General features: G+C 47.3%; 8 protein-coding genes across 8 annotated transcripts; 2 read left to right on the forward strand and 6 right to left on the reverse strand.

Moving 5' to 3' along the window:
* Positions 1 to 1,819: 1,819 nt before the first annotated feature.
* On the forward strand, positions 1,820 to 2,298 carry F5147DRAFT_722976 (uncharacterized protein; the record flags this gene model as incomplete). The annotated part of the gene is made up of 3 exons (XM_041438950.1): positions 1,820 to 2,082; positions 2,133 to 2,198; positions 2,257 to 2,298. The coding sequence occupies exons 1-3, from the start codon at positions 1,949 to 1,951 to the stop codon at positions 2,294 to 2,296; spliced, it is 240 nt and encodes a 79-aa protein (XP_041286657.1). The 5' UTR covers positions 1,820 to 1,948.
* A 523-nt stretch (positions 2,299 to 2,821) lies between these two features.
* Positions 2,822 to 3,656, reverse strand: F5147DRAFT_657842 (uncharacterized protein; the record flags this gene model as incomplete). The annotated part of the gene is made up of 4 exons (XM_041434339.1): positions 2,822 to 2,951; positions 3,123 to 3,225; positions 3,273 to 3,483; positions 3,624 to 3,656. 4 exons carry the CDS (start codon positions 3,654 to 3,656, stop codon positions 2,822 to 2,824), a joined length of 477 nt encoding a protein of 158 aa, XP_041286658.1.
* A 186-nt stretch (positions 3,657 to 3,842) lies between these two features.
* Positions 3,843 to 5,569, forward strand: F5147DRAFT_722983 (uncharacterized protein). Its single transcript, XM_041438951.1, is given in 8 exon segments — positions 3,843 to 3,920; positions 4,000 to 4,278; positions 4,334 to 4,766; positions 4,823 to 5,085; positions 5,139 to 5,297; positions 5,324 to 5,325; positions 5,380 to 5,450; positions 5,462 to 5,569. The coding sequence occupies 4 exon segments, from the start codon at positions 4,009 to 4,011 to the stop codon at positions 5,271 to 5,273; spliced, it is 1,101 nt and encodes a 366-aa protein (XP_041286659.1). The 5' UTR covers positions 3,843 to 3,920; positions 4,000 to 4,008; the 3' UTR covers positions 5,274 to 5,297; positions 5,324 to 5,325; positions 5,380 to 5,450; positions 5,462 to 5,569.
* An 84-nt stretch (positions 5,570 to 5,653) lies between these two features.
* On the reverse strand, positions 5,654 to 6,753 carry F5147DRAFT_437106 (uncharacterized protein). Its single transcript, XM_041429855.1, has one exon. The coding sequence runs from the start codon at positions 6,501 to 6,503 to the stop codon at positions 5,790 to 5,792; it is 714 nt and encodes a 237-aa protein (XP_041286660.1). The 5' UTR covers positions 6,504 to 6,753; the 3' UTR covers positions 5,654 to 5,789.
* A 254-nt stretch (positions 6,754 to 7,007) lies between these two features.
* Positions 7,008 to 8,917, reverse strand: F5147DRAFT_437087 (3-beta hydroxysteroid dehydrogenase/isomerase family-domain-containing protein). The gene is made up of 2 exons (XM_041429854.1): positions 8,558 to 8,917; positions 7,008 to 8,500 (listed from the first exon to the last, which is right to left on the reverse strand). The coding sequence occupies exons 1-2, from the start codon at positions 8,783 to 8,785 to the stop codon at positions 7,166 to 7,168; spliced, it is 1,563 nt and encodes a 520-aa protein (XP_041286661.1). The 5' UTR covers positions 8,786 to 8,917; the 3' UTR covers positions 7,008 to 7,165.
* Positions 8,918 to 9,029: 112 nt separating this feature from the next.
* On the reverse strand, positions 9,030 to 11,149 carry F5147DRAFT_722993 (chaperonin 10-like protein). The gene is made up of 10 exons (XM_041438952.1): positions 10,676 to 11,149; positions 10,559 to 10,625; positions 10,495 to 10,506; positions 10,382 to 10,437; positions 10,223 to 10,324; positions 10,069 to 10,172; positions 9,677 to 10,013; positions 9,479 to 9,622; positions 9,346 to 9,429; positions 9,030 to 9,295 (listed from the first exon to the last, which is right to left on the reverse strand). The coding sequence occupies exons 1-10, from the start codon at positions 10,706 to 10,708 to the stop codon at positions 9,206 to 9,208; spliced, it is 1,029 nt and encodes a 342-aa protein (XP_041286662.1). The 5' UTR covers positions 10,709 to 11,149; the 3' UTR covers positions 9,030 to 9,205.
* Positions 11,150 to 12,934, reverse strand: F5147DRAFT_722994 (uncharacterized protein). The gene is made up of 7 exons (XM_041438953.1): positions 12,627 to 12,934; positions 12,449 to 12,569; positions 12,315 to 12,396; positions 11,933 to 12,264; positions 11,763 to 11,884; positions 11,686 to 11,713; positions 11,150 to 11,636 (listed from the first exon to the last, which is right to left on the reverse strand). The coding sequence occupies exons 1-7, from the start codon at positions 12,907 to 12,909 to the stop codon at positions 11,495 to 11,497; spliced, it is 1,110 nt and encodes a 369-aa protein (XP_041286663.1). The 5' UTR covers positions 12,910 to 12,934; the 3' UTR covers positions 11,150 to 11,494.
* An 824-nt stretch (positions 12,935 to 13,758) lies between these two features.
* On the reverse strand, positions 13,759 to 16,804 carry F5147DRAFT_437211 (uncharacterized protein). Its single transcript, XM_041429856.1, has 15 exons — positions 16,137 to 16,804; positions 16,002 to 16,086; positions 15,616 to 15,953; positions 15,530 to 15,560; positions 15,404 to 15,479; positions 15,323 to 15,352; positions 15,059 to 15,266; positions 14,910 to 15,007; positions 14,849 to 14,858; positions 14,625 to 14,792; positions 14,455 to 14,573; positions 14,389 to 14,405; positions 14,316 to 14,339; positions 14,075 to 14,260; positions 13,759 to 14,028 (listed from the first exon to the last, which is right to left on the reverse strand). Exons 1-15 carry the CDS (start codon positions 16,520 to 16,522, stop codon positions 13,879 to 13,881), a joined length of 1,926 nt encoding a protein of 641 aa, XP_041286664.1. The 5' UTR covers positions 16,523 to 16,804; the 3' UTR covers positions 13,759 to 13,878.
* Between the last annotated feature and the right edge of the window lie 77 nt (positions 16,805 to 16,881).

Here is a 16,881-nt window from a genome sequence, read left to right on the forward strand (position 1 = left end):
GTTCACTTGTCGGCAGAAGGCAAATCATCCTCTGGATCAAACGCGAAGAACTCATGATCTTCAAGTTGGCAAACTTCAGTTTCTGCGGGCATCTGACGGTTCGTCGTGTTAAATATATACATAGTAACCGAGAACCGGGAGAAGACTCACATCCAGGAAACTCGGATGTGGATCTTTGGTGTCCTTCTTCTTTGTGATACGCTAAAGGGGAGTTGTGAGTTGCCACAACAAGGACAGTAGAAATAAATAACCCACCTGAAGCAATGAGCGCACGATAGAGCGACGGGGGGTTTTAGATGAAGAAGCGTTGGACTAAAACATGCGTAAGGGGGAATTCATATAAGGCCAGGAGAGGAAGAACATACCTGCATATTTTCTATGATTATGGAAGTTGGAGAAGGGTTTGACACTTCGATACGTCGAAGTGGAAAGACAGATGATGAGTGAGGTGGTGAATAAACACTGGGGAAAACATGGCGGCTTATATACGAGACGGTCAGGTCCAAGCATATTGTGGAAGTAAAGCGTGAAGGTCTAAGTGCGTGGGGAAGTGTGGAAGAATGGTAGCTAAACAAGAGTGACCTCGACAAGTCCAATCATAAGTCCGAATGAAGAGGACAGTAGGACAATGAAATAAAAATCTGGGTGCGTACTACCGCTCACGATAAGTGGACATCTTCGGTGAAATCCGGATTCTTGAGACATCGCCCAGAAGGCCTAGAGGCTAGAATGAATGCTCACGTATATCTCCGGTCGATTGTAGTATCTCGAAGGTGGGCCAACGCACACATCCGTTGCATGAACAGTGGGTGTTTCGTTTATAGGTAGGTTGGCTCATCCAGAATGACATATGGGATAGTTTGATGAGGAATGATTGCCGACTGCCCTAGATAATCCACTCGAGAGAAGTCTGGAAGTGAGTCCAGACTCAACAGGAACCCCACATCTGGTATAGTAGGCGTTAGTACTAGTACGACTCGCTGACAGCGCGGGCAACGATCGCAGTGGGGGTGGCTTATGCCAGTCTGGCTTCTGCTTGGACCATCATATTGCGAGCACTGTTCTGCCCCTGCAAGTGCCGTCCTTGTTGATGTTTCTGATGCGTACTGGTGTAAAATATGTGAGCGGGAGGCACCCGAGTCTGACTCTGAAAGCGTACGGCCGCTGAGCGCTGAGGGTTGACTTACATAATTTCGAACAATCACTTCAAGCAACTGCTAGTAGTGCTACTAAACCTACGACTTAATGTAATATCCATGGATCCCGAGGTATTCATGACTTCGTACCCTGGACCGTATTCAAATCATTTGGTCCATGATCGTCCATCCTTTACTTCAAGTTCAGCTTGCTCAGACCCGATTGCATCCAAGTGCAATCATTGGGATTGCGGAAGCTCAAGAGTCAAGACCAGCCAGTAGCTTATACTACAGAGGGCTAGGCAGAGGCACAGAAGGAACAACATGAGCGAAATTTGAGGCTGAGAGAGATTTCCAGACTGTGGTGTTGGAGACTGGCAGTGGCGTGAGTTCGTCGCGTTGTTACGATTTAAGTACGTACTACTGGTAAGACAGCTTGTGATCATTGCTTTGATTGCTTACTTTTGCATTGCACTTGAGCCATCGAGGTACTGAGGTATATGAGCTTACAAGTTAGCTTCACTCCTAGCTTACCCACACGCTCAAGGCTCGATCTCCGTATCCTGATGGGGTTGTCTCCGACCGGTGTACTTTTATTTTATCAGGTTTGGAGCAGAAGTTGGTCTTGTTGAGTTATCTCACTCCAATGGTGCCTTGTAGCATTGACAACCATGAGTCACAGTTATTGTAGGTGTTTATCTTGTCGGGCGGAGCGGAACCTGACCCCTTTTCTTAGTTACCTCCCTTGCTGTGCCCCGTGGGGTCGTATCATATGATGATAGTGTTGACAATCCTGGGATTGACAGAGACACATGCAGGATTTGACTTTCCGCTTATCGTCTTTACTCCGACACACGGCGCTAATGGTTAGCAATATAAAATGGCCCCTCTTTGGCTGGCTTTTCCTCCAGCAATCCGCTCTACTATCATCTGCCTCACATACTAGGTGAGTTATCTGACTCAGTTCTGAGCCCCCCGACTGACACCATCTTGCAGCTTAACCGCACTTACCACCATCATCATGATCAACAACAACACCGAGCAATGCAACTGCAACTCCAAGTGAGTTTTGCCCTGTGACACGTACTTCAATAACCAGATTCTGACTGTCTGTCAATAGCTGCAACTGCCAGGTTGGTAGCTGCACCTGCAAGAAGTAAATATCATGCGCAAGCGCACCTGCCTTGCCGTGTGTATAAACATAAATATATCAGCCGTTTGACGTGACTTGTACTGTTGTATTGAAATGCCAGAGTTGTTCTAATAAAGCGACGTCTCTTGATAAAGCCGATAGTAAAGACTGCAACATCGTCTAGAATTCTGAATCGCCTTTGAACGTTGAAGTTCAAATTTCTACGTCAAACTTTAGGTGTGAACACACGCTGTGATAGTATGGCTAGGTACTATTAATATGGCGTCATAAATGTTGATCGATGGCCTAATACTGCCCTCGTCCTGACGCCTAGACTCGTGACCAGTCTGACTATACGTCAGCTTGAGATGATGAGGCAGTAGTATGCGCGGTCGGTCGCGAGTCTAACCACCAGTAGCTGGCGCAAGGTTTAATCGGCTGCCTTCTTCTTTGAGACTACATGCACTCCGCCCTCAATTGATGAAAACTCAAGCCTGACCTTCATTTCTTCTCGCGACGACTCTATTTGCAGACTATGATCATGAATGACGCATTACAATTGGACAGCATCGACCGATGGTAACATGGGAGCTTCCGACAGCATATCTTGGATCATGTCTTCTGCTTGGATGCGGTACTTATTAATTGAGATTTCGAGCTTGAATAGCGATTGGACTGTTTTACTGAAGAGCCGTGTACATAATTATCGTTGTCTGAACCCTTGTAACAACATCAGTTGATCAGAAACCATACAAACTGAACGATCCCACCGAAGTAACAGTCGTGCGCAGTTAAACGAATCTCTCGACGATCTCTGCTATATCCCGGTTGCAATCAAGAACCATATCACTCACCGCTGTGTCAACCACAACGAATGTAAAATCAGTAGATATCTTTTAGTGCCATCTGAGATGCTCAAACCGGCTTGTGGTGTATGGGACTTCGTCGGCAAAAACACTAAACCAAAAATTGGGAAGCAATAAAAGAAGCGCAGAGATTCACACCTATAAAAATTCGGGGGTCCAGGACCACATTGAGGTCGAGAAGGACAGCGATGTAGGGGAGATCTGATAGGCACTGGATCGTCTCATGCTTGCGCGTGATATGACTTAGTTCTGCATGGTGATGCCTCCACATTTTGTCGGAAATGAAAAATTGTGACACGCGTTTCATATCATCAGGGCCAAGGTCAGAATCCATTTTGTCGACTGGCAGCTGTAAATGGCGGCATTGCACCGCGCTTATGAGATGTCAGTGTCGCGACTCGCAAAGTCCATTCTTGAGCTTGAGCACTGCATCTAGCACTTTACAGCGATATCTTGAAAACGATATCGCTTGAACGTTTGGAGGCTTACCTTGACCGCTCGGTTTGTCAAATTCTGACTCATGCATCGACTCGGAGAATGACAGATCTTAATTAATAATTACTGACACTGTGGTTGATGTGCAACAGCCGGTATACCGTGACTTGTTTGAACAGGCCTTCAATTGTGGGCATATTTATAATCGATGATGAATAATTTAAAATCCGACAGCTTCTGCCATCGCTACTCAGAATCAGTCAGCCCAGCGCTTGCTGCGTGCCACCCAGGATTTCCTGATGGTCCACAGCCAGCCTGACAAATCTATCTATCTTAAACTCGTTCAGCCTGTCGAGGTTGGCTATAAAATACGCGATGTGGATTCCCGTCTCAAGATCTCCAATCAATACCATTCAAAGCATTTCATACCTAGTTCACCATGTCTGATTCTTCGACCTCCGCACTCTTCTCCCCCATCCGCGTAGGCAACATCAACTTGCAGCACCGCGTCGTCCTTGCCCCACTCACTCGTATACGTGCACACGCGGATCACGTCCCAACTCCAGAAGCTCCACCGTACTACTCTCAGAGAGGGTCTACCCCTGGAACTCTTCTTATCACAGAGGGCACGTTCATATCTCAGAACGCTGGTGGTTATGATAATGTTCCTGGGATATATACCGATGCCCATCTGGAGGGATGGAAAAAGGTATGTTGTATCTTGCTCAACAATGATGAGAGCTGACTCACGCCCCGGACTGCAGGTGACAGAAGCAGTCCATGAGAAGGGCTCTTTCATTTTTTTACAACTCTGGGCGCTCGGCCGCACCGCAGACCCAGCCGTTCTTGCCAAGGAAGACAATAGTCCCCACGTCAGTGCCTCACCCATCTTCATGCCTGGCAAAACAGACGTGCCACGCGCACTTACCAAGGATGAAATCAAGGAGTATGTTGCCACGTATGCCACCGCCGCAAAAAATGCCATTCGAGCTGGTTTCGATGGCGTTGAAATTCACGGTGCAAATGGCTACTTGATCGACCAGTTCATGCAAGACGTCAGTAACCAACGCACAGATGAATACGGGGGAAGCATCGAGAATCGCGCAAGGTTTGCACTCGAAATAACGGATGCCGTTGTGGAGGCCGTTGGTGCTGAGAGAACGGGGTTCCGAATGAGCCCCTGGGGCATACTCAGCGGTACGTGTCACATCATTCAATACTGGCGATCTTTATTTAGCTGATTTGTGGTGTAGGTATGGGCATGGCAGACCCAAAACCCCAATTCTCCTACATGGTTGAGCAGCTGCGCAAACACAAACTCGCATACATCCACGTGGTAGAGCCGATGCCTGCCGAAGTCACTGCTGAGAAAAACAGCGATTTCCTCCGTGATATCTGGCAAGGGGTTGAGGGCAGTAACTTCATCAGCACAAACGGATATACCCGGAATACCGCAATTGAGACGGTAGACAAGAAAGGCGGCCTCATTGGATTCGGGAGGTTGTTTATGCCAAACGTGAGTTATTTGTTTCCTAGACTAGGCAGTGACTAACACATCCCCTTTACTAGCCCGATCTTCCATTCCGTCTGCGAAAGGGCATTGCGCTTGAGCGGGGTGACCAAGCAACATGGTACATGCGCGGCAATCTCACACCAGCGGGTTATTCGGATTGGCCCTTTGCGCCGGAGAATGATCAGCAATAGAGCAGCAAATTCTGAGATGGTCTTGTAAGTAATATACCACCGAATAGAAGTTACCTTACTGTATACACCCGATATTGTGCTTAATCTTTGATTCTTTATCTCAGTCTATCTTACGGTGCGACTTGAGTGGTGACAGTTCATCGTGTTTTTGACCAAGAGGCACCAAGCCGGAAGTACGTCGGATATCAGGTTGTCGGACTAGATTGTAGGACCGAGTATGTATATATACATGAGTTGGGTTTCCCGACAGTCATGCAACCGAGGGCACCAGAAGTCTTTCATTGCCAGGAATGTACAGACTCCCTCGTAGATGTCCTTTATGATTTTTGAAGAAGTGTAAGTATTACTCGCTAAACCATCGAAGCTGGAAAAATGTTCGAAGACGTTTAGAAGCACCAATTATTGAAAAGTGAACGAAAATTGCAGAGGGTACAGGCAGGTAGCCAACGTCTGGCAGTTGTTTAGGAGTACAAGTGGACAAATCCAGTTCGCCGTTTTCATGACCTGGAAGTCGCTTCATTGATTTCTCCCCTCGACTTCGACTTCGTTGGAACCAAGTACCTTACCCCTACTAAGATCTGGGCTTGTCGTGAACCGAATCCGTGAATGAAAAACATATGCTGATAGCAGGAGTCGGTAACAGCGCATAATATATTCTGCAAGTAGCATATACCCATTCTCTGCCAACTCTTGATAACCTCCTGCATCACGACCGGCCCATCTAAAGAGATCACGAAAAGTTGCAGAACCGACGACGTTGCTGTAATTCACGGAACACGCTGATGATTTTCTGGCCATAGGAAGGCGCGATACGGCAACGCTGGCAGAGAATGGTTTCAAGCTCCGCTTGAGGCACATCCTGGAAGTGAACCTCGAGGAAACGATGTCGGAAGGCACGGGACAAAACCTTGCTCCCTGCATATAGGCCAGGAGGATTCTAGTACTACGTTGCGAAAAGTGTGGATGTAGGCGAATGACCTCTTGTGTCTCCGGAATGATGAGCTCCCGGTTGTCGTCTAGCAACCAATTAAGAGCTTCCAACACGTCTGTAGGTGCCAAGTTCAGCTCGTCCAGTACAATCCAATGTCCATGTCGGAGAGCATGGACAAGCAACGAGCTTGCCAGTGGCAGGATCAGAAACGTATGAGCCGAAGTATTCTTGCACGTCAGTGTGTAACAGACCTCAGGTCTGCCTCCCAGAGAGGTTGCAAAACATCCTGTCGCGTGCATCGTGAATACGCTTTATCTCCAATGTAGATACGAGCCAGCTGTCGGTCTCAATGACAGTCCCATCGATAGTCTGCGCATAGTTAATTGGACAGTCAACGCCACAAGACTCGCCGAGGACATGAGTGATAAGCCTCTCGCACTCAATTTCTGCCATACTAATATGCGATGCATAGCACCGAGTAATCGTACACCTGTATCAGGGTGAGGCGGGAAGAATAGTTTGGATAATAGCGACCCGTCCCATAGCAGATGCTTGGGAAGATTAGCACGGAGAAGGCGATAATATGCAAGCAACATGCGATGCAGACGAATGGTTTCAATTTCAACAACAGAAGGAGCCGCAGCTATGAAAGCAAGCGGTCCCTTGGATAGACATGGTGTTTGCAAGAAAGCGTATAAGCATCTACAACCAGGCGTGAGACGAATAACACAAGTGCGAGAAGAAAGCGCACAGATGTAGCTCCTCGTGAAGCTCAATGAGGAGACGAAACGCGATGAACCACAATGTTATAGGCACTTGTTTTCATTTGATGGTCACGGACGATTTTCGAATACCGGTTGAGCGCGGATGGCAGTCATCAACAGTTCCTATTGCTCAGCAAAACAATCTCCTACCCACAATCGAATTGCTAGTCATACCTGTATCAGTAAGTCGGTAAGCCTCACCCCAGTACATCAACGGCCTCTACATGTAACCGATCACTGACCCTCTTCTCCATCTTGTTCATCTTCATTTCCTTCCGAGACTTGTTAAGTCCGAAAAAATCTAAGCTAATACCACCGGAGTTTGATATTCCTTCCCCATTTTCACCAGCTTTGAAGTGTTCCTCCGCTGTCCTGCAAAGCCCCTCCAGAGTCGTGAATGGACCGTGATAACCCAGACCACCTTTTTCAGGCGGCAATCGAGCTCTGGAATCGTCAAAAATGAGGTGCACAGATACGAGCGCGAACAAAGATGGTTGCAGATTGATGGTGTCTCCAACTATGTTGGGTATAAAATGTGCAAGCGCACGTCGCATAGGCAACGAAGACATTTTCAAGAACGCGCGTGAGAGGTAAAGAACCTCTATAATCTGCGATATGAAAAGCATAAGGGTGGGTGACATCTCTGTGAACGTAGTTTCAGGAGCCAGTGTCGTCAATCCTACGTATATATCGCTATATGTGACTGGTGGACCAGTATTCGTGATGGTAAATGCCTGCCCACCGAGGTCAGGGTTGGATCCACCTCTTGCAGTTTCGAGGAGACGTGCTTCATAGCAGAGGTGGGCCAGAGCGCAGTTTTCGACATACACGAAGGATTGCATGATGTTAGCAACCCAGGTGTAGTTGTACTTGCGTATTAGGTAGGCACCGCATATAAGATCTCCGCCGGGGCCAAACACGCCATTGCCAGGACGAATACATCCCGTCCGAAGTATCTTCTTGCCAGATCGAGATCCATCAGCAGCTCTCACTGCTCTCTGTCCGAGGATCTTAGACGCAGCGTAGTTGGAGAAGAAATGGTCATGGTATTTGGGAATGAGGTTATCGTCGTCATTGATTACTTGGACAAAGTGCTTGGGATGCTTCTCCCAAGGCCATAGCCAAAAGCGAGATCTGCGGACAGAGATAGATCCAGATGAGGTATACACCAAGACCGTGACACCTATGGATCGTGCTGCGTTGATCACATTTTGAGTCCCTTCATGGTTGACTTTGGAAGAACGCGGAAGTAGTGCAAGATGACGCTCATAAAAGCGCATATTGGCAGCGGTGTGAAAGACAGTGACCTCTGGCTCTGTATCTGAAGGGTCGGAATCTGGCCACGGAGCCTGGAACGCATCATCCACAGCTTTCGCATTAGAAATGTCTACTTTGAAGAAAGCAACCTGCGAGGCCAAGCCGGTGCGCAGATCTGAACGAGTCGGGGCACGGATGTCGAGGATTCTGATTTTCTTTGGGTCTTCCCCACGTTGCAGAAGTTGGATAATGATCCAGCCGCCCAAAAAGCCAGCCTATACCAAAAAAGTCAGCATCAAGATCAGAGCGCTAGATGCAATGGGGTTGCTTACACCAACTACGATATACCGACGTCCAGTCTTTGCTGGAAGTATATCCTTTACAATTTTCGGGGAGCTGCTAAGCTTTTCAGCAGTTTCACGGACGACATGTGGTGTGAGCCGGTTGGGTGAGAACGCTAGGGCTTCCGACGGAAGTTGGGATAATCCTTGGTCATTGAAGCGAACATAGAGATATGTAAGCAGCACAATCCCTGCCAATATACTGAGCAGAGATAACATCGCTGGTGAAGGGATGAGTGTGGGGCTTGCTCGGAAATCGTGCCGTCGGATGCATGGAAAACTATAGTAACGTATAATTTCAAGTTATGAGGGACCCGCCGTAACTTAAGACCCTGAACCAGCCCGGACTCCCAAATCTCACACGCCTTAGGGGCATGGTGGTAATTTTGCACAATGAAGTGAACATCCTACATCGTTCAATTGACGAGTGGATACAACTTTTAAGTTAGAAAAACGTTCCTGATGCAGTTACTGCCCGTGTTGCTATAGATCCTTTACACTCCGGTTTGTAATTAGAGGGAATAAACTGGATTTGAAGTTGCACGAAGTCTGCGGTTTCTATTAATGCTACTCTTGTACTCCCAGATCCCTCCTTATCTCCCCAGCAGTGGTGGGAAGGAGCCTGGACACAACTTGGCATTACGGTTTCACTGCAATCTTCAAGGCGGTTCTGCTGTTCATTTTATCAAGTGCCTGCTGATATTCGCTGATCTTGAACACGTCAGTGACCTAGAAAACATTAATGTGGTTGGCCAAGTTAGAGTACGGTTCGCGCATACCATGCCCTTTACTTTCACTTTACCACTGTCAAGGTACGCTATGGCTCGAGGGAAACAATGAGTCTGAGCAAATGAGCCAATGATCTACTCGAGTTATAAGCAAGAAGTGAACAGTAAGTATTACTCCACACACCTTGATTTCATCCCCAAATATTTTGGAAGGGGGCCAGTGGACACGAGCGCTATCAGAGTAAACGCCGTAGATCATGAGAGTACCACCCCGCCGGACGTAGTTAATGGAGTCATTCGCGACCGCCTCATTGCCAGTAGCCTCAACCTGAAACGATTAATTCAAGTTCGACTTAGGTCATTAGTCCTGCAAATCACTTACGACTACATCAAATCCATACGGATGGTCCCTCCTTAGTTGTTCCCACTGAGGTGCAGGATTTTCTCTATCAAGCTCAACATAGGAGTCACCGGCCCCTAGATCCTGTGCAATCTGAGTCTTAATGCCCTTGTTCGCAGCAATAACAACATTGGCAGCGCCGTTCAGTTTGAGTAGTTGTGCGAGAATCAGCCCGGTAGGGCCAGCACCAATCACCAACGCATCGATGCCTACAGGTGCGTTGAGCTTATCCATCCCGTGAATGGCGCAAGCAGCAGGCTCGACAAGTGTTGCTTCTTCATCGGTGAGGTTCACGATCTTGTAAGTCTTCTTAGCCTCGCTGCACAAATGAGCAAATGTATAACATGTGTGGGTTTAGTAGTGGTGACACTCACAATACGACGTATTCAGCGAATCCTCCTGCCATCGTAACTCCTTTGCCATTGAAGTTCTCACATAGCAGAGACTGCCCCCGTCTACAATAGAAACATGACTCGCACTGTAAAGTTATCAAGTTATGCTCTCAATGTACTGGAGAATTGGATTTACTGTAACCCCTGGGTCGGCAACACACCGGTCACCTTCAGCGAACCCTGTGACATTACTGCCGACTTTGGCAACTGTCCCAATTACTTCGTGGCCAGGGATTAGCTGTGATCGGCAGATCAGTCTCAAAATACGCTTGGATTTGCTGTTGCGAATACTCACAGGAAACTTCGCGATGAATTCTCCCTCGTGCACATGTCCGTCGGTTCCGCATATACCTGTGGTTGGTTAAATACACACACAGAGTGTTTACGGGTGCCGTGCGTGGAGCTTACCACAGCATGAGACTGAAAAAATCAATATCAGAACCACTGCTAGAAAATTACCAGAAGTGCGCACCTTTGATCAAGAGCTCATCATCATTTATTGTAGGAATTGGTACAGTTTGCATGCCGAATTGCCGCGGCTGATGTAGATGAAATGAGAACGAATGTATCATGATAACATGAAACTCACAGCCTCGTAGCGGACAGCGTTCATAGTATCCATTTTTTCCCTGAGAAGAGGTTTCGCCGATATCAACGATGGAAAGCTTTTGGTGGGGAGGTTACTGTGGAAGAACAACCTGGGAGATATGGTTCGTGCAGGATTCGTCTCAAATCATTTGTACTGTATAATATCGGTCAGGCAGGAAGGTCACTTGAGTGATTTTGTCCGTCCCGGGTTGTGATACAGCAGAATCGGCCCGCCCGGATGTGCATGCATGCGGTGTATAAACAGCTTGCTCGGCGAGATAAGCTTGAGAAATTAGTAGTACAACACCAGTCGAACACAAGTCGATGCAGCAATGTACTTATGGCGAGAAAATGTATCGAACAAATAGACACGATCAGTCACGTTGCGATAGTTTCACAACCGCTAGACCACTGGCAGCCTGGTTCAACTTCAGGCCTAGGCTGTCACATACCAAAAGCATTGTCAACTGCCACAAGGAAATGATAAGCGAAGCAGGTGGAGGTGGACATTCAAAGGACGGTAAAGCCATGGGCCCAATCGTTCCAGAAAATGTTCTGCAGTAAGTCTATAAATTAACTGGAGAAATTTAACGCCGGTAAACGCCCCACCGGTACGGTCAAGTATCATAGTAGGAACTCATTGTATGTAGCATATCTTGTTCAACTACGATAGGGACAATGATTGAAAGCATTAATCCGTGGGTGATGAACATTATATTGGTCCGCGAAGTGTAAGTAAAAAATGTACTGAAAATGCCCAATAAATTGAGGTGATGAAATGTAAGAGACAAGCTTATCTAGTCGCAACCACGAAGTGAACTCATACGGGAAGCACGGTTTTGAAGACGTAGTCCCAGATCTTGCTGGTAACACCGAAACCTAGCTCGAAGTTCTTGTAGTGGTGCGCAAGGTGGTATTTCTTCATATGCCGCAAGTATGCAGGTAACTTGGTGTGGTGAAGTCTAAAAGTGGATCAGTATAAGGCGTCAAATCAGGACCGACCAGACTCACGCGTAATGCATACAGTCGTAAAGGACGTCTGTAAAATATAATCAGAACAAGTTTCAAACTCGTGCACGCCTACTTACAAAACGCGAATGAACCGGAAATGATACCGTTAGCGACTGGAGTGGGGAACAGGATATACGCGAGGCGAGTGAATGGGGCCTGGAGGATCCCAAACATTATAGGCGGCATGACGAGCCTGAGTCTAAGAGCAAATTAGTAAATATATTATACTCCCCTGCGGTTTACGCACCTATCCATAGGCATGTAATGATGAATACCGTGAAGCAAAAAGTGAAGTGTCAAAAACGCAGAGTGGTCTGGCAAAAACTCGTCGATATGGAACAGGAAACGATGCATCCCATATTCCAAAATTGTCCATATGAAATTCCCCAAGAAGAAGCATGGAAGGGTTTTAGCAAATGCGTCTAATGTCACGGTTGATGTGAGCGACAATGGGAGCAAGGGATTGGACAGGAAGGTGGGTATGGGTCCATTGAACTGGAGCATGGATCGAAGGAACAAATTTGCGGTAATTGGTAGCCAAATCAGTGGTACCGCATACCACACGGTCCGTGTGCACACCTGTAGAATCAGATAAGATGGGAACACAGATTTCGAGGCATGCCGCGCACCTCAAATATATCATACGCAAAGAGACGAGCAGACTCTTGCAAATGCCGTGGTTGATGAACTTGCTGGAGATAATAGGATTTGCTATACTCAGGCAGTCAAAAAATGCGTCTTCTGTGAGGAGGTTCCAACATACCTAAAGTTAGCCTGCCACATTTGATGCAGTAAGGGTGTGCGCAAGTCTAAAAACTGTGTCTTCTCAAAATCTTCCGCAGAGTTGGTGTCCTCGGGGTGGAAGTCATCTGGGGCTTCCCAGTCTGCAGAAAAAATCCTCCATGAGTGTGTTTTCCGTTAAAGCGCAGCTAAGTACGTACCATCTCTGACAACTGTTGCGTCCGTCCCCAAACGTCCAATCACGTATTCCTCCAACATCTCATACGCAGAGTCAGAGTGATCATGAGAATCCCCATCCTTCATAATACTTTCTACGTCCGTCCCAGCATGCGCAAGAATGAGGTCGTCTCCTCCTGGATGGTCGGGCACGAATCCAGTGACATCGTAAACCTTGCCACGGCAGGTTATCCAACAGCTTTTGGCGGACTTGTGGTTTGCAACATCCTCTTCAGTGTAAATCCGAACGCGTTTTGTAACCGCCATGTTTGTTGTTGGAGTTGGGTGAATGACAAACTTTTGTTCGTGCCCCCACTTTTGACCTTTTCATTTCCTGCGAAAGTTCTCACGATCTGGACGAGTAAATTGCCCCTATTTGTGACGGTCCTCTATTTGGTGATTTTATCTACAGGACTCAATTTTATGTAAAGTAATTTCTCGGTTACTGACTTCAATGTGTATGTTTTATATATTATAAGAGCATATCAATATTCCAAATGAAACAAAACAAATCTGTTGAGAAATGGTGGAAATCGCGTGACGGCAGTAAAAGTCACAGATTGGTCATAGTTGCCGATGTCGGATATTAAATTTAACATCATTGCTGCGGTCTGGTGGCCCCTCTACCGACCTCAACTATGTATGAGTCCAAGATTCAGACTGCACTCGTCTATGTCGCAAATGGTACCTGCAAGAGTACACAAGGTATGATTATGTATTTTTCGAATTCCTGTACTCTCGCGCATTGAAGGAGACATCCAAATGAAGCTATCCGACGGCTTCATGCAAGCGCAAAAACGTCTTTGTCGGCACTCTTTCGCTACCCAGAGATGGGGCAATGATTGAACTGATTGCACAAATCAAACAGGAAATCCTGACTGCCAGAACACCGTGAGCAGGGAAACTGATATCTTACCACCTTTTACCGCCAGTGAAATTACATTCTAAAGGTAATCTAGGGTGCTCTGGAACGCTCTAGCCAGGTCCAGATCTGCTCTTGATTGAAATCTTGCAAGAGATAAAATGTTGAAACCCCCAATATTCAATGTTTAATCAATTGCTGTTGAAGTTCACGCGTTCATGAATCGCGAATCTAACTCAGTCTGCCTCTGCCGAGTGGACTTTGAATTCGGCCAGTGCGACTGTCCGCCATCATTCGTGACATCAGCGAGACTCCCGAAGTATGTAGTGGACCGAGCGTAACCGATAGTCCATGATGCATGATACATCGATAGATCATTTCCCTCCGACGGTCCCAACAGCATTCTGCGCAAACCCTGCATTCCACTTACGAAGAACATGTTTCATAACCTTCCCACTGGCAGTCTTCGGAAGTTCTCCCGGTGCGCCATCTTCGCCGACAAACCATACCCACGCTGGAGCATTCTGGGAAAGCGTCAGTTTGGCCGAGAAACTCGCATCCGGAACTTGCCTGTGGATTCATATTCTCTGCGACGGTCCGACGGACGTCTTCTCTTGACACGTTGGTGCCCGGTTCTCTGACAATCCATGCCCCCACGACCTCTCCATACTTTGTATCACGCACGGACACAACTGCAGCTTCCCTGATGGAAGGATGTGCAGTCAGTGCGTTCTCAATTTGGACCGGAAATAGATTCTGTAAGCTGAGTTAGACCGCCATGGTACTATTTATGTGAGACGGAATGCGTCACCTCTCCGCCACGGATAATAATGTCCTGTGAAGTAGTTTATTCTCTGGATTACCGAATCAAGACGTGTACTAACCTTTATCCTGCCAACAACTGCGGGCCATCAAACAATTATTTAAGAAGCATCTAACAACAGACTTACTCTTCAGATATCCTTCCTCATCCATGATCCCTTCATCACCTGAATGCATCCATATTATGGACGGGTCATTCGGATCTGCCCGCATGGCCTTCTGCGTTTGTTCTTCATCCTCCCAGTAGCTAGACTTATTTCAGCGGACACAAACAAACTAAAAACTGGACCAAGCGAACCCTTTCTGAACAAGATAACCAGCGACACACAGTTCACCTGGCTTTCCGACAGGGACAACATGTCCATCTTGGTCAATGATCTTGGCCATCACGTGCGGTTGCACTTTGCCGACCGTCTCAACACGCTTGATGATTGGATCCGCTAGTGTGGTTTGAAAAGACACGGGGCTGAAATAAAATCAAACCATTATAGAACCCTATTCCCGCCGAGGGAGTAAATTCACCTTGTTTCCGCTGTTAAAAGGTTAATTAACCGAATTTCAGGCTCACGAAATGGAAACTCACTCATTCCATATGCAATAGACAGATCCACAAGGTTCAATTTCTCGATGAGCTGTCGCATGAGGTCGATAGGTATTGGGGAGCCTGCCGCAACGCCAGTCCTACATGTCATGAGTGATGATGCACAGTTAGGTTGGACTTGTTCCACTTACCGTAGGCAACTCAAATCCAGCTTCTCTCCCGCGTCTTGCCGCTTCTGCACTTCCGCCAACACACCCAAGAAATGCGTGGGGACGCCATGCAGAGCCGTACATCTGTGCTGCACGATGGAGTCCACGATAGCTTTAGGGTCATAGATTTCTGAAGGGTATACAACGCAAGACCCATAGGACCACGCAGCAAGGTTACCGATGACTAGGCGTGCATAAATTCAAGGTAAGAATGATTGCAAGAAAAAACAGATAATTGTCACTCATCAAAACAGTGGAACAGAGGAGGCACATTGCCTGGCGAGAAACATCTATATCATACGACACGAGAATCAAAGATGAACGCACAAAGGACATCGTCTGGGCCCAGTCGCATACAATCACCGATGGAGATGCCATTATTGAGTAGGTTCGTGTGAGTTAGCTGATATGGTATTCAGGAGCGGCGCAAACATAGTAGAGGCAGTCATTTACCGAGACAGCCTTGGGAGCACCGGTGGTCCCACTATGTATCATTGTTTACTATGAGAAAATGAAAGTTCATCTAGAAGAAAACCCACCTAGTAAACTGCAGGTTAATAACTTCGTCACTTCTTTGAGACTGAACCGACTCTTCGATATGACGCTGTTCCCACGTATCTTCCCTCCATATCAAAGTCTCTCTCCAATCAGTAATACACTTCACATCGCACGTCTCCCGATGCCACTCTGCAGTGTCGTGGATATTATTGACCACGACTAAGTTCCTCAGCGAAGGAAGGGCGGGCTCTTGAATATTGCCGGGACTTGAGTTGCACAACCCAGGAAAGGCATCAGAGAGCATGCGGATATAATTTGACGTTCTGATGCGAGGTACAGTGAAGAGATGGGTAACGCCGACAAGGTTGATTGTCTCCACCTGCAACACAATGGTTCAAGCATTGCAGGTAACGTATAATCAACTTACAAGTTCATTCAACCTATAGGCAGGGTTCAGCGTCACGAGGATTGCACCTATGCTCGCGCACGCCCACTGAAGTGATGCATAAGAGCTTCACCACTGGATTAGCGTATATGACGTGTTAGAACCAAAACACGATACCTATTGTTTCCCATGAGTACTGCAACGCGATCACCCTTCCTGACACCCATCGAAACCAAGCCTCGCGCCAGTGCTCGTATGTGCTTGTCAAACTCGTCAAAATCCCATGCTAGGTGGTCAATCACATTGAGGTTCCGTGATGGTGGCCCACCATGGGCACGGGGACGTTCTTGCGTACAAATGAGGGCAGGACGGTGAGCATGTTTCCCGAGGATCTCTTCTCTAAAGAAATTTGTAAGCGTTCGAAGATCCAGGGAGGGTTTAGTAGGTCCCTGGACAGAGGAAGACGTCAGAGAGCAGTATTGTCCGGTATTACGACGCGTCGACGTGCTCCTAGCTGTTTGCAGCGCAGACTTAACACTTTGACGGAATCCCAGTGAAGTCATCTTGAAAAGAATTCACCATCCACGCCACAAGCAAACAGCTGACCTCGAGGCACATAAGTATTTTAAACCAACGTCGTCGAAGCGCCGAGTATCGCAGAAACTTGAGCCTTCGCACGTATGTAAAACTGACTCCGGTGGGAGTGCTTGCCCCAAATATTGACTCGCAAACGCTGAGCCAGCTTTGTGTAAAAATTGGCGTCCAATAGATGAGGTTTGCAGTCCAAAGAGGGGGCGAAAAAATGTATTCGTTGAATATCTACAGTAGTAGAAGTGTCAGTAGTCCAGCTTTGAGTTGAAGAAGTGACTACCAGATTAGGAACGATAAGCGGCGGCAAAGCGAGCACGCCCGTCGGTTGCCT

This window comes from Suillus discolor (genome assembly GCF_016758755.1).
Source record: "Suillus discolor strain FC423 chromosome Unknown F5147scaffold_94, whole genome shotgun sequence".
NCBI lineage: Eukaryota > Fungi > Basidiomycota > Agaricomycetes > Boletales > Suillaceae > Suillus > Suillus discolor.